Consider the following 16,793-nt stretch of genomic DNA (forward strand, 5'->3'; position numbering starts at 1 on the left):
GAAAATTAATGAGTGTTAACAGCTATTGTTTGCCATATCTTGCAGTTATTTGACAAAAGTTGCAGTAAAATTACTTGGTAAAATCTTGTGCTAGTTCAGTTAATGTGATGGACATCTGAAATTAATAAGCACTAACCCATACCTACGTCTTTGATATCTCTGTTTATCGTTAAACGATTATTCCACTTTCAAATAAAATTTTCCTGATAATTTACTCACCCCCACGTCATCCAAGATGTCCATGTCTTTCTTTCTTCAGTCGAAAAGAAATTAAGGTTTTTGATGAAAACGTAGGGAAGGCGTAGGACACACAGCGTAAGCTTTTTGAAGAATTCGGAAAGCGGAAGTACGTGCAATGCGATCATTTGTGTTTAGAAAGCATTTACAGTTGTATTTTTTTCGAAAAAGACCGATCATTTCTCTAGATAAGACCCTTATTCCTCGTCTGGTATCGTTTAAAGCCCTTTGAAGCTGCACTGAAACTATAATTTTGACCTTCAACCATTTGGGGCCATTGAAGTCCACTATAAGGAGAATAATCCTGGAAGGTTTTCATCAAAAACCTTAATTTCTTTTCGACTGAAGAAAGAAAGACATGAACATTTTGGATGACATGGGGGTGAGTAAATTATCAGGAAAATGTTATTTGAAAGTGGACTAATCCTTTAAGTAACAAAAACGCAACAAAATACAATGTCTGAACCATGTTAGACATTACTATAACTATTTTGCTGCTGTTGATTATTAACTGAGATTTTAAACAAGTAGCTCTCTCTAGTGCTTGTTCATTTTCAGATGCTTTCGATAGCATTCAGTGCTAGATGTTCTTCATACAAGAATAGTTTAGATGTTACGGTGATATTTTGTTGCTTTTGATGGTTAACTGAACCAGAACTGGCCACAACTATTCTGATATGTCTATTGTTGGGTATTCAACCAATTAAATATCCGAGTTATCCTTCCATGCTACACAAGTACAGACACAACTAAGGTATTCTGCAGCTTTTGATGATTAATTGAGCGTGAAATCAAACAGTAGTTGTGGTGTTGTGGTCAGAGCTCATTCATTTTCTTTCATTTTTTATGTGAACTTTGTCAGCTTTCATGTAGACACCTCACTTTATCTACCTCCTAAATTGGCTGTGTTCAACACTCTGTGCTGCTACTGTTTGAGTAATGGGAAGTTTTTTTTTTTTTTTTTTTTTTTCAGGCCATCCATCATCTTGAAACCGGTTAAATACTTAGAAGCTGTCACTGTCCTGCTTGAAATGATATCCTTACACCCCAGCCCACTGCCAGCCATAAACCGGGGTGCTTTTCCAGCGCGCTCTCCTCTAATTGACGATGATTAGCATGACATCCAACACCAGCCCACCGTGCACGATCTCTGTCTGTCTCTCCCCTTGACGATGACAGTTTGCGTCAAAGATTTTGAGGAGCAATTTGGTGAAGTGCCATTGTAGTCCATCTCAGGTTACTCGAGGAGTATGTAACACTGACCCACATGTGCCAGGTCGCCACCGTGAGCATGCGGCATTCCTCTACCTGAGCGGATCCGAGATTCCCTGACAGGAGCTGCGTTTTGACATCTTCATGTGAGCTCTGCCACAGCCCACCAGACCGCAGCCAGGTCTATAAACAACAGGCATATTGTTAATCTGCCCATAATGAAGCTTTATCTTGTAGTCATAGGATTAAGTTGCCGGGCTAGCCAGTGGAGACGGTCTCTATAGCGCTGTATTGCATAGGAGAGGAAAAGAGGGGCCACAGAAAGAAAGAGCATGCTAGATGGCAAGAGATAACCACTGCAGATAATAAGCGCCGTGATCTCCTCATCTACTCAAACTGGCTTAGCCTGAGCTAACCATGAAAATCCGGCCCTCTGATTAGTCAATGGACACAAGCGGTGTAGACTTGCTTAAGGTATGCCACAGGGCTCCGTCCTCTACACCTTGCCTTTCTCTATCCCCATTCACCTCACCCCCTAAGGGTTGCTCATCAGCTTGGGTGGCCTCTGGACTGGATGGGGGTCATTGGACTGACCTTTGGAACTGAATTAAGGCCATTTAACCCATTCTGAAATCCATAGGCTAGCTCAGAGACAGGGAAGCAGATGGCTAAGAAGAACTCGAGATGAGGGGGAGATCACCCCTTGATTGTCTGTCTGGCCTAAAATGTAAGTTTCTCTGCAATAAATGTTGGCACAGTCTTGTCGTTGGAGAGCAAAATTTTTATTGTCCACTAGTGTGGAAATTATCCTTTGGCTTCTCATAAAAATACACCTACACAATGTAAAAGTTATTCTCACAAAGAATTGATTTATTATGCGAAACTGCTATTGGTATAAAAGAATGTTTATACATATTTTTAAGAAATTTGGGGACCTTATACCTTCTTCCAGAGGGAAGCATTACAAACTCAGAGTTAATTGCGTGTGTGGAGTCAGATACAACCTTGTTGCACTTCTGTGCATTGCCAGCAAATACAGTTTATCAAGCTGTGTTTGCTAGCGTTCTATTATTTTTTCTGCCTTTCTCACTATCCTTTGCAACTTATTCTTATTCCTCAGTCCTAAGCTATCATACCAGGCTGTAATATTAAATATTAAAGGGTTAGTTCACCCAAAAATGAAAATTCTGTCATTTATTAAACAAAATAATGACTTCTATAGTGATGGCCGATTTCAAATTAGCGTTATGAATCTTCGTGTCGAATCAGCGGTTTGGAGCGCCAAAGTCACGTGATATCAGCAGTGTGGCGGTTTGACACGCAATCCGAATCATGATTTGACATGCTGATTAATAACGCTACTGAAGCTTCATGAAGCAGTGTTTTGAAATCGGCCATCACTATATATTGTTTATTGGTGCTCCGAAAATATTCTCGTGGCTTTATAATATTAATATTGAACCACTGCACTCACATGAACCAATTTAAATGTTTTTAGTACATTAATGGATCTTGAGAGAGGAAATGTCATTGCTGGCTATGGAGGCCTCACGGAGCCATCGGATATAAAAAAAAATATCTTAATTTGTGTTCCGAAGATTAATGAAGGTCTTACGGGTGTGGGACGGCATGCGAGCGAGTAATGAATGACATTATTTTCATTTTTGGGTGAACTAACCCTTTAAAATACTCTCAACATGACTTTTATATACCATATCCAAAACAGATTGACTAACATCAAAAGTCTTCAGTTAACACATAAAGAACAACCTTTGACCTGCCATTATAACATTATGATCTGATTTTTGACACCGCTTTATAGGCATCCAAAATAGTCTCAAAGCATTTCACAGTAATCTGACCAAATTCTCAGGGTAAACAGAAGGGTCTTTATTGCAACTGAGATTATCTCATAAATCGCGGGGGCAACTCTTGTCCAGTATTTTATATTGGTTTGCCCATTTATTATCCAAATACAGACAGAGTCCACCTCTAATTGATTTTCCCACTGCGCTACTGTTCCGATCTGCTCTAATAAGGGTGTATCCATCTAAGTCGATATTGCGGTTATTTTCTGTCAGTCAGCTATCTTTTAGACATTAAAGATTTTCATTAATGAAAATCTGTCCTTTTCTGTTTTTAAGTGCTATAATTGGGTCCCCAGTGCATCTACCAACCAAGAAGACGTGAAAAAGGACAACCCAGTAACTTTGTTTTGGTAAGCCTTTCTCTACAAGCATGTGAAAAATTTCAGATTTCACTCCCCTAGTGATGTAGGAAGGTGATCTTATAATAATAATAATAATAATAATATTATTACCACCCCTTAATCTGCACATTTTCACCCACAGCGCCACCATTTTGTTTTCGCAAGTGATAACGGTGTACCAGTTCTAACGCCATGGCAAAACACGCAACAAAGGGAGGTGAGGCCATGTTGGGCTGCTTTAGAGAAGAGTAGTAAAGTGTTGTTGCCATACCGTTATTTTACACCGGGCTGCTTCACAAACGAGGGTCAGTTCAACACTGGATTTGCATAAAAGATTAACATGACGGCACATGCTAGTCGATGAGTTGAATCAACTCCACAGCAACTACATAAATGTATCCACTAACCGTTCAGAAACATCCAGTTTCATTCTAAAAGTTGTAACTTCTTCCTGAGTCTCTCCATCAGTGTCGACTCCGGTTTGAGCAATGTAAGGATGAACACCGTTACTGACAAACGTCATTTTGGCTGCGTGAGATTTTCCAGCTTTGTTGTTGTTGAGCAACCGAAGCACGAGCTGTTAAAGCTCCAGCCTCTTCTGGAAAGCGGAGGGAGCAGCAGCTCATGTGTGTTTAAAGGAACACACACAAAAACTGTATGTTTTTGCTCACACCCAAATGGGGCAAATTTGACAAGCTATAATAAATGATCTGTGGGGTATTTTGAGCTGAAACTTCACAGACACATTCTGGAGACACCAGAGACTTAAGTGGCACCTAAACTAATTTTCTTCCCTTACCCAAATAGTTAGTTCATCAAATTTGTTATTTAGGAATCGGACATGGGAAAGAGTAATCGCACGAAGAGGGTGACAGGTGCCTCGTCTACACCAGTGGTTCTCAAATCTGTCCTGGGGACCCCCACCACTGCACATTTTGCATGTCACCCTCATCTAACACACCTGATTCAAGTCATCAGCTCATTAGTAGAGACTGCAAGAGTTGCATTGGGTGTGTCTCATGAGGGAGACATACAAAATGTGCAGTGGTAGGGGGTTCCCAGGACAGGTTTGAGAACCACTGGTCTACACAATCCATTTACAATGCCACCTCTTGAGCCCCGTTTCTTTATTTTACCTTGATGTTGAGTCACTTTGATATGGTTAGAAAATTTCCATCCAGCATTGCAGGTGTTCCCAAGGTGCTTAGTGATATTAATATGTAGGTCTCTGAGTGCCATCCATGTAAATTGGTTATCAACCAGGAAAATGCCCTCGCTTGAGCCTGTAGCTCACATTTCCAAATATGTCAGTATAATCCCTACATTTGCATTCCATGCTCTTATTCAAAACGACTGACAGGGCATTCAAGTTTTATCAATATTCTTGTGCCACACAATGGCACAAGAATATTGACATGCCTTACAAAATGTAAAGTAGGGATCTCCAATCATGCTCCTATAGGACAACTTTCCTGCAGAGTTCAGCTCCAACACATCTGGAAGTTTCTAGTGATCCTGAAGACCTTGATGAGATTGTTCAGGTGCGTTTTACTAGGGCTTAGGCTAAACTCTGCCGGAAGGCAGCCCTCTAGGAGCAGGACTGGACACCCTTAGTGTAAGGAAAGGCAAGTCTTTGACTACAAGCCTAACATCTCAACCTGCTTTTCAACAGGAAGTGGTTAAAAAAAAACTTTGAGGGACAGAAAAGGGATCTGGAGCCTATGAGAAAAGGTGACGAGCAAATCTGTTTTCCAAGGGCCTGTCAAACAATCCTTCCTTTCACTGCAATCCAAATGACATTTAATTTGATTCTGCCGTTGATCTTTCCTGATATCCTGAATGATTCCAAGACATCCATTCCGCCCGCCGTTTCACAAAAGGCTGGCCATAAGCTGGGGCAAAAGTCTTGGCAGGCTGTCACGCACCACACGGCATGCACACACATGCGCGCAGATAGACATGCCACATAATGGCATCCTGAAATGAAACCACTTGGAGAGAGCTTGTGAGAAGCTTTCACTGGGCACATTTAGTCATCATGTGACACGGAGGTTGAGGTGACAGGCAGTGGCGCGTCGATGCGTTCACTTCCACTTAGAAAAGTGAGACAGCCTGAGTTGAACAGAGTCGGGCAATCAGTTTAGCAGTCGCAAGTACTCCGAAATTTCACTGAAGTGTGCAAGAGCTCTGTGATTTCCTGTTGCTGTTCAGAAGGAGTAGTTTTCCTAAAAGTCATTTGTGAAACTCATTTAGAAGTGACCTGTGGACATGTGAGCGTGTGTGAGGCTCTAGGGATGAATGTGACTGGATTAAGCTCTGTAAGAGAGAGGTCTGTGCGCTAACAGCAGTCTGGTCCAGCTCCTCCTCAGCAGTGGCCCCTACTGGGAGACAAGGGACTTGTCTTTTCTGGGATTCATTCTCTAGCTCCATAAATATTGAGAGCAAATAAAAATTCTTAGTAATAATAACCCTAACCACCGTGTCCCAGGCAAACTTAGTTTTGGAAGAGTTTTGAGTCTTAAGTCTACAATTCATTTTAACCTGTAATCTAAACACAGCAGCACTGTGGCAGTCAGATGCAATACACTAACATAAGCATTCATCTAGTTCTAACAGCAAGTGAGAATAGTAGTTCTGAAATTGGTCTCTCTTAACATTTTAGATTATCTTTTACTAATTTAAAGGTTGAAATGTCACTAAATACATTGTTTGCAATAACATCACAGACCAATTTGAACTCTAAACACACTCAAAAAATTTTACTTTCAAATCATCCGTGTTCACATGACTTAAAAATCTCATGTAACCACATGAACTTAATTTAACTAAGTTGTTTTCTACTAAAAATGAGTATTGCCAACTCTACTTAAGTGTTTGTTGAATCAACTTAACATTGCTTAGTGAAACGCACAAATTAATGTTGACGTAATGATAACTGGGCAGTGGATCCGTAGTTCCCAGCATGCTTTGCAAGGGACTGCATTAGGAGAGTAATTTTAGAGATTAAAGTGTTATTTTGCGTTTTTCAGTAAAGAGAAAGATGTTGTTAGTTTATGTTGTGTTTAACATATATAGTGTTTATTGTTCAGTTATGTTGGACATTTAGAGGAGTTTCTGTAATGTTTTTGAATTTTGTGGTTATCATTATGCAGAAGAGTGAGCACTCATATTCACATGTTTAGGATGGAATTCCTGCTCTAAATTCAATTGAGTTTGTTCAACAAGTTATTTTTTGAGTGTATTCTGTAGAGCAAATAGTCAATTTAATAAGGTAAATTAAGTCAACAATTATGTTCACCTTACCTAATAAACATTAATTAATCTGCATATATAAATATTATGTAACAGTGACATACTCAAATGATTTGTATTACTCAAATTTTCAAATTTCTTTTGTTAATACCACTAAATAGTTGTTTGTACAAATTACTCAATATAGTAGAACCACATGACACGGCTTTTTTTTTTTTTTAAGTAAATCCATCATTTTTTTGAGTGCATGATATATACTGACAAATGTGCACACATCAAAATATCTGTTAAATCTAAGGTTTAACTGTGCTTAAATTAATTGTGCCAAGCCATCCGATTAAGTCAAGTCTCAAAGTATTTTATTTACATGGTCAAGCCAGAAGTCCTCAAAAATGTATATATGTATATATATATATATATATATATATATATATATATATATATATATATATATATATATATATATATATATATATATATATATATATATATATATATATATATATATATATATATATATATATATATATATACATACATATATATATATATATATATATATATATATATATATATATATTTTTTTTTTTTTTTTTTAAATGTAAAATAAATATATAAATACAAATAATGATAATAAAAAGAAAAAAAAAACAGTTATGGAGATTCCAATTTCTCAGTTGAACAGGTTTTCTACAAAACTTAATATTTATATTTATAATTAAAAATTTCAATTATTTTAATTTTAACCCATTTTAATCATTTCATTTGTAAACTATTAAATAAAACAATGAAATTATCTTCTAACTATATACTCAAATTTTATAAACGCATTTTACAAATTCAGCATAAATAAATCAGATACACAAGCACTGACCGACTTGACCATTTAATGCACCCTTTTTATGTAAAAATCATAATATTTAAAAGCTAGTGAGTGGCTTAATGTTCAGGTTGTTGCATGAGTTTCCTGGGGCGGCTCACTATCCTTGGTTTACTCATGCAAACAAAATGGCCTTCCTGCTCTAGACATCCGACCCCATTTCCTTCTTAGCCGTTGATTCCCTCCAAAACACTCAGCTCCAAGCCGCAGGGTTGCACAGGGACATTAACGGAGCCTCACTGTGGAATTAGCCCATTAATGTAATGCTAACAAGATGGAATCCTTCTCCCATGGGGGTAATATTACAGCGGCATCTCCGTAGTTGTTCTTTTTTGTAAATCACTCAGCTTATCTGAAAGGGGGCGATCGATATGCAGCATTACAGTAAATAGATAAACTAGTGCTGCTGTAAGGGTTAGCGTCTGAGCCAACCATTATAGCGCGCAGATGAAGGGAACGATTAGCACGTATTTGCTTGTGCCGTGCCCTTCGCAGACACCTGGTGCCACAGCAAAAGTCACTGCTGACAAGAACTCATGGAGACAGATTGTCTTCCAGTGAATTGTCTAAGCTTGCAATTTCAGTGGAAATTTAATCAATTATATGCAAAATTGCACATCTGGTATTTAAGAGCATTTTTGTGGTTCTTCGTTCATGAAATTTCCCAGAACTTGCTAACAATGACGTAGACGATTTTTGGACACTTTCTAATGTATCCCAGAGGGACCAGCCAGGCAGCGATATCAACACCAGGGCAAGTTTGGGTTTACAGCCACCTGGAGCTCCACTCAGGTCTTTGAGAAGCTGGTGGAAACATGCAAGAATAATCTGACCTCTTAAAGGTTATCACAGGTTCAGCACTGTATGGCCTTAGGGCACAGAGACAGTGATAAGAGCAGAGATGGGGTGATTAAGGAGGGAGAAACAGAATTTCACACAATAAATAAATAAATAAACAAACATGATGCAAAATCTATTCAAACTTGCTATGTGCTAACCACTGTGCAACTGATCTGACGACATTTGATATGTAGGACAGGGTATTTATATATGTGTGTATATTATATATTATATATATATTATATATACATTGTAATCTTACATTGTAAATTTTTTTTATATTTGGCATGTTTGTGTGCTGCTGCGCATCCCTGTGTGTGTAACAAGCAGAGTGTTGTGCACCCGCCTATAGGCGCATATTACTAACACGCTCTTTAAATAACAAAAAATAAATTAATTATTGCACCATTGACTTTAGACCAGGTTTTTGTTGGTCAATGGCACAGTCTATTTAGGTTGCCTCAAAATAGTAACACGCCAACAATGCGCCTGAACACACCTTGTTTTCAGACCAGGATGTAAAAATGATAACTGCGTTGGGCTGAAACTAGCAAAAAACACTTGCACCTGTGTATGATAGGGCCCATTAAAATTCTATCAATCAAACACATAAACATCAAGACATAAAGCAGAAACACTGAGCCATATTAAAATTATATCTATATTGCCCAGACTAATTGGTGTACAGTTTTTTTTTTTTTTTCATAAAAGTTATCAGAATTCAAGTATAAGCTTGCACTGGCACAGCATGAGGCATTAGAGAATAAAACACTTATTTACACTTATTTACTATTACTGTATTTGGCTTCATGCTTAGCAGAGAGACTTTTCAACAAGTCAAGACAGGGCAGAACCTCTGTCACGAAAGTGAGGCTACTCTTTTATCCTCAGAGAGGGACCACTTCAGCGTTTGATTGGACAGGACTCGGGAGAATGACAGAAATGCCTCAAAGATCTTTACCTCCTCCTGAGCGTGTCAAGTGGATCTTTCAAAACAAGAGAGGAGGATAGCGGTAGATGTGTTTGCACAGCCTGACCCAACATGCCACAAACACACACACACTCACACTCACACACACTCACACACACACACACACACTCACACAGGTTAAAGTAACAATTCACAAAATATTCATCATTTACTCACCCTCATGTTGTTCCAAACCATGTGAGTTTCTTTCCTCCACTGATTACAAAAGGAGATAATCTTAAATACACGCTGCTTTTCCAAGCAATTATAGTACAATGAATGTGGAATGGAGCTTTCACACTTCAAAAAGGATGCAAAACAACCATAAAAGTATTATAAAAGTAGTTCATATGCACTCTATTTAGTCTTTTGAAATGTGATAAAATTATGTGAGGATCAAAAAAAAAAAAAAAAAAAAACTGCTACGACTGGATCAGTGAGTTGAACTCAAGAACTGGATCAGTCTGATTAGTCAACAAATCATTCAGGTTTTGTGAACAGGATCAACCAATTCATTCAAAAGATCCAACTCAAATGAATTACACACAAATTATCTAAATTTTATTAATGATCTAAATTTTCATTTGTTCCTCATGAAAAGCTATTGTACAACTTTAGATTACTTGGAATATTGTGCGGAAGCTTGTTTCCGCCACTAAATAAAAAAAAATTAAAAAAGGTAATTGCATATGTCAATATCATCAAAAAGTTGATTTATTTCACAAATTCCATTCAAAAAGGGAAACTTGTATATTATATTCATTCATTACACACAGATTAATATACATTTCAAATGTTTATTTCTTTTAATTTTGATGATTATAACTGACAACTAAGGAAAATCAGATTCAGTATCTCAGAAAATTAGAATATTGTGAAAAGGTTCAATATTGAAGACACCTGGTGCCACACTCTAATCAGCTAATTAACTCAAAACACCTGCAAAGGCCTTTAAATGGTCTCTCAGTCTAGTTCTGTAGGCTACACAATCATGGGGAAGACTGCTGACTTGACAGTTGTCCAAAAGACGAACATTGACACCTTGCACAAGGAGGGCAAGACACAAAAGGTCATTGCAAATGAGGCTGGCTGTTCACAGAGCTCTGTGTCCAAGCACATTAATAGAGAGGTGAAGGGAAGGAAAAGATGTGGTAGAAAAAAAGTGTACAAGCAATAGCAGGGTTTATGCAGGTTTCAGTAAGTCAAATTTAAGACCTTTTTAAGACATTTTAAGACTATAAAGATTGAAATTTAAGACCTACACGACGCATTACCAAAAAATATTCAAATCAAAGAAATTCTGAAAAATATCATTTTACGTCACGACATACGACCCGGTAAGAGTATGAATCAATTTCCTTCTATATAAACTCCCCCAATCCAAATCTCGCCATAAGCGATCTTGTTGGGCCCTCAAGAGAACGGCTTCATGATTACTGAATCAGGGAACATCACTTGGAAGAGATCGCTAATCTCACTGTTGCTATTAAATGAGTGGTGTTTGTTTAGTCACCGTGTGTAGTATACAAATCACCTCGGCTTTCGATGTGTCAGTCGCTCCAAAAGTACCCCGAAGGTTGTTCGACGGAGCTGTGATGCTATTGCGCTGGAGACCGGAGGGACCAGGCATTGAGGAGGACGACGGCAGTGGTGAGGCTAATTGGCCGAGTCCGCTGAAGGGATTTTGCGGCTAGCTTGTGTTTCTCCGCTTTGGCGTGTGACTCCAGCGCCTTTACACCGCTTCATACCCATCTTTTTTTTTTCTTTTTTTGCAAAGTTTGCAGTGAGCCTCGTACCTGGAGCTGGGTACCGCTTGTAACCAACAGCAGAAATCGCTGTGATCTAGCCATGTCTCGTTGAAAGTACACTCCCATTTTCCACACGTAGCCGAACTTTAACAAACTCTGAGGAGACGCAGACGTATTTCGCGGGCAGGTATTGCATTTATCACGGGATTTGTAGTTTTATCACCGCGTATACCAACACCAATATACCCCAGAAAGACTACGACTCGCTAATTTTATGCTACTTTGTAATAACTTTCAGCAGGTAGCGTTTCTGGAAATGGGTAAAAAAAAATGTAAGACCTGACTAAATGAAATTTAAGACCTCGGATGAAAATCTGTCCGTTTTTAAGACTTTTTAAGTTCAGAATTTTAGACTTTTTAAGACCCCGCGGAAACCCTGAATAGGGATATCCGCACCCTGGAGAGGATTGTGAAACAAAACCCATTAAAAAATATGAGGGAGATTCACAAAGAGTGGACTGCAGCTGGAGTCAGTGCTTCAAGAACCACTACGCACAGACGTATGCAAGACATGGTTTCAGCTGTCGCATTCCTTGTGTCAAGCCACTCTTGAACAGCGTCAGAAGTGTCTCGCCTGGGCTAAAGACAAAAAGGACTGGACTGCTGCAGAGTGGTCCAAAGTTATGTTCTCTGATGAAAGTAAATTTTGCATTTCCTTTGGAAATCAGGGTCCCAGAGTCTGGAGGGAGAGAGGAGAGGCACACAATCCATGCTGCTTGAGGTCCAGTGTAAAGTTTCCACAGTCAGTGATGGTTTGGGGTGCCATGTCATCTGCTGGTGTTGGTCCACTGTGTTTTCTGAGATTCCAACTTTATGGAGATGCAGATTTCATTTTCCAACAGGACTTGGCACCTGCACACAGTGCCAAAGCTACAAGTACCTGGTTTAAGGACCATGGTATCCCTGTTCTTAATTGGCCAGCAAACTCGCCTGACCTTATTGTGAAGAGGAAGATATGCCAGACCCAGCAATGCAGAAGAGCTGAAGGCCACTATCAGAGCAACCTGGGCTCTCATAACACCTGAGAAGTGCCACAGACTGATCGACTCCATGCCACGCCGCATTGCTGCAGTAATTCAGGCAAAAGGAGCCCCAACTAAGTATTGAGTGCTGTACATGCTCATACTTTTCATGTTCATACTTTCTTTGTATTGGTCTTAAGTAATATTCCAATTTTCTGAGATACTGAATTTGGGATTTTCCTTAGTTGTCAGTTATAATCATTAAAATTAAAAGAAATAAACATCTGAAAAATATCAGTCTGTGTGTAATGAATGAATATAATATACAAGTTTCACTTTTTGAATGGAATTAGTGAAATAAAATCAACTTTTTGATGATATTCTAATTATATGACCAGCACCTATATATCTCACAATTCTGACTTTAAAGCAATTCTGACTTTAAAACAATTCTGACATTATAACTTGCAATTCTGACTTTTTAACTCACGATTCTGACTTTATAACTCACAATTCTGACTTTATATCACGCAATTATGACTTTATGACTCACAGATCTGACTTTATAACACACAATTGTGACTATGTATCTTGCAATTCTGAGAAATAAAGTCAGAATTGTGAGATAAAAACAAGCCTCCATACAATAGTAATATTAAATATAATATTTATTGTAATAGTAAATATAATTTTGTAAGAATGAAATCTCCTGTCCCCATTCACTGTAAATGCATAGAGCGGCCAGTTTGTTATTAAAAAATGTATCATTTTGTGATCTCTGGAAGAAAGAAATTAGGGTTTGAAATGACATTAGTATGTAAATAATGACAATTTTATTTTTGGTGAACTAATCCTATAATCAAATACAATGCAGTTTCAACCTCTTCAAAAACTGAAGTTCATAAAAATTCATTATAATATTATAGCCCACTTGAAATTTTCTGGAATTAATGACTGAACGACAAGGAGGCGCAGAGAATGAGAGTGAGAGTATGAGAGAGAAAAATCAATAAACACTAGATGGCCTGTAAAAGCATTATAAATATAAGTAGCATTTGTCCATTAAGGAAGATTTGGAAAACAGCAAATGCTAATGAGGAAGGCAAAGAGGCTATTGAAGTCCATTAGGAGCTCTCTCTAGTGAAAATAGCTGCTCTCTGAGGTTATCTACTGGCCAACGCCACTAGCTCCAGACCCACTATTCAAACCCGACTCCCATTTCCAATTGACGGATAGGACAAATGTGCTTTCTGTATACCAGCGAGGGGCTGAGGGAAGACTGTAAAATGGATGATTCAAAAGCAATGCTTTTTATTTTCTAAACAAGGAACATTCTTATTCATTATAAATTTATTGTGATGCAGAGCACTACAAAGAAGGGAAATGACTTCACAGCTGAGCCAGAGTCACTTTGTGGGATTGGAAGGAGACCACAAATCATGATCAGAAAATGACAAAATATTTGTAAGCAAGAAAAAAAAAAGTGTTTTGTGTTCAAGAGCACAGTAAAGAGTTAAACAAAAATGATTTAACAAGTCAGAGCTGTAGCCTAACAATTTCCTGATCCCAACCGTGCCAATTTCATCATCATTTCCTGTGTTTTTCTGACTATTACCAACAATGAAAGTGGTAAAAGGCCAAAAATATGATTTCTAAGGAAAACACTTTGATTTCAGAAGAGTCACAAGTACTATAAATTAAAATGGCATAATAAATGATCACTATTTGCTGAAAATAGGCAGTGAATTAAGATAATTCATCATCAAGTCATCATCAAATATTTTTTTAAACAGAATATTGCAGTATTTATTATAAACGATTTATCCGTGTAAATCATTCTTTTTATAAAATTCATGTGTCCTTATAAATTTTAATCAAAATAACTTCCCCCTCATTCTTGCAGTAACATCTCTTCTCTAATGGTGCAAGGGCGAGACAACCTGTCACTCACATGAGATCGACCAATAGCAAACCACAACCATCCAATGAATTTCAAATAGACAAAATCAAGTCCTGCCCTACATTTTTTTCTTGTTTGAGAAGCCACTTCACTTGGATGTATGTCACAATGAGGAAGAAAAGACTCAGATCTCAACTTCCATTACATGCCATCTTACATGCCAAAACAATTCCTGGCCATTGTGTTGTGTCTCACTGTTAAACACTATGATTTTTAAGATGCCATATCATTATAAACATTTAAAACAGCATTATGTGAAGGTGAGCCAGTGTATCTTTAAGTCGGTACTCACTTGTGAGGAATACGGGGGACCGCAGTGGGACTGGAGGCCGCAGTGACAACCTGTAGGATCTGTTCCAGAGCAGTCAAGCCTCCTCCTACCTGAAACGCTACCTGATCTGCATTATTCTGAAAAAGAGAGATAGAGGGGAGAGAGAAAGAAACTGTCACAAACATGGAGAGGCGAGCAGATTCAAGTATCACATTGTTTTTGCATTGGAGGCATCCTCTCGTTGCCCACCTTCTGCTTTCTAGTGGGAAGCTGGAGTGAAATTCGAAACAAAGTGATCCCCAAAGAATTCCTGCTAAATCTCAAAAGTGCACAACCCCTCCCAACCCCCCCAGCAACCAAAAACCAACGCAGGACAACAAACGCACATATCTGCACACAAAGCAGGGGTGGTCTGGTTTGACAAAAAAGAGCTTAGGGAATACACAGAATGAGTCAAAATTTAGACTGGATAAGAAAAATATTACATATACAGTGTCGATGACACAAAAATCTTTAAAAATATTCTTGTTTAAAATACATGTGCAAAGTTCTTAGAAATGTCCTCTTTATATTCCTGTTTGAAAAACTTTATACCATTTTTAAAGAATGGTCTTGTATATGTGGCACATGTAAAAGTAACTGTAAAAGCTTTCTTTAGCTCTCAAATCATTTTGTTACCAAGGGGCACTTTGGAGCACCAAGTGGCCATTTTTTTTTAAAAAAGGCACTAGTCAAAAGAAAAAACCTTGCAGGAATCTCATATTTTGTTATATTATCCTCATCTTTAAACTTGAAACATAGCTTCATAAGACTTGTGGCTTTGGGCCCCAGTGTATTTCTAGGTGTTGCAGGCATCTTTATTATTATTATTTTTCAATGAAAATATGAAAATATTTTCATCCCATTATACTTCAGCCTGTCTATATATATATAAATATATATTAACTATTAAAACTTGGAGAATAAAGCTCCATTTGTCTTCTTTTAAATGATACCACAGCTATGCACATACTCCAAAGGGTTTAGGAAAGACATCCATTTGAGGTCAAGCATGTTAACAAAAGTTTCAAGTCGATGTCATGTGGTGTAACCATCAAGTAAAAAGTAGTAATATTTTCTTGTGAGCATCCACATGTGATTGCACGTTAATTACTATCAATATTTTAATACATTCTTTCAAATAAAAAAGTAAAAAGTTAAATTATTTTACAAAAATCATAAATTAATTCAATAATATCAGTTAATTTTTGGAAAGTTGCACCACATGACATTTCCAAAACCTAAATTAACCTTGCCTTGTCACAAACTTGGATCAGTCATGAGGGTCTGCAGGGGTCCTGTCTATGATTTCTTTGTTTTTTTGTTTTTTATTTCCACAGCATGTTGGTCATACCACATGACTCTGATTTGCCACATGACACCACATGACTTACAGTTTTTGCAAACATTTAAACATTGTTGTTTTTTGGTTTAACAACAAAAGATTATGCCAAACTACATTTTTTCTTCATTATGATATCAGGACAATTGAACCCCCACCCCCTTTAAAAACGACTAAAGAAATGCTCAATGTAAAAATGTTGACATTTTTATATACAAATAGGACAAAAAATATAAGTACCACATCATTGAATTTGAAGTTATTTCAGGATTTTTCAAATTTTAAGGAGAGGGAAGGTTCAAATGCAACCTTCAGTCATTGGTTATCATAGATATCAGCCGTAAAACTTTTAAGAGGGGGTCAACCAAACTGTGCCTGAAACTCATACGGAGCGAATGAGCGTCTTTGAGAAAGAAGAGACATAAAACAGTCATTTAACTGACGTGCTTCTCAAATCAAACTGTTTACAGAGGGGACATTTTTACTTGCATCATAAAATTCTTTAGAGTTCAAAGTGGAACCCCTTTAAATGAGTCATACGGTTTAGAGTCAAAATTCCCCAGCTCCCTTTCTTTGAGTAAAGGAAGTAAGTACCTCAGAGGTTGCCGATGAGTTCGACCCCAATGTTGGCACAAAAGAACACATAAATCAACAACTCTGAATTTGAAATTGATAGCAGTTGAGTCATTTACTTGCAGGATTGGAGAGCAAAGAAGAGGGGAAGAGAACGTTGCACCTACTTCATATAATGAGGTCGCCATGTGACAGCACTCAAAGTCAGGCACTTCGAGATGTTTTTGTTCATGGGATG

At 37.8% G+C, this 16,793-nt stretch overlaps 1 protein-coding gene across 1 annotated transcript in view; it reads right to left on the reverse strand.

Annotated features, from left to right (window-relative positions):
- Window positions 1–16,793, reverse strand: part of scaper (S-phase cyclin A-associated protein in the ER) — a 141,795-nt gene that overhangs the window by 45,134 nt on the left and 79,868 nt on the right. Inside the window, exon 23 of the mRNA XM_067380065.1 lies at window positions 14,623–14,738. Within this exon, the coding sequence (XP_067236166.1) occupies window positions 14,623–14,738 (116 nt within the window). The remainder of the gene's footprint in view (window positions 1–14,622; window positions 14,739–16,793) is intronic.

Source organism: Chanodichthys erythropterus, chromosome 24 (genome assembly GCF_024489055.1).
Source record: "Chanodichthys erythropterus isolate Z2021 chromosome 24, ASM2448905v1, whole genome shotgun sequence".
NCBI classification, from domain to species: domain Eukaryota; kingdom Metazoa; phylum Chordata; class Actinopteri; order Cypriniformes; family Xenocyprididae; genus Chanodichthys; species Chanodichthys erythropterus.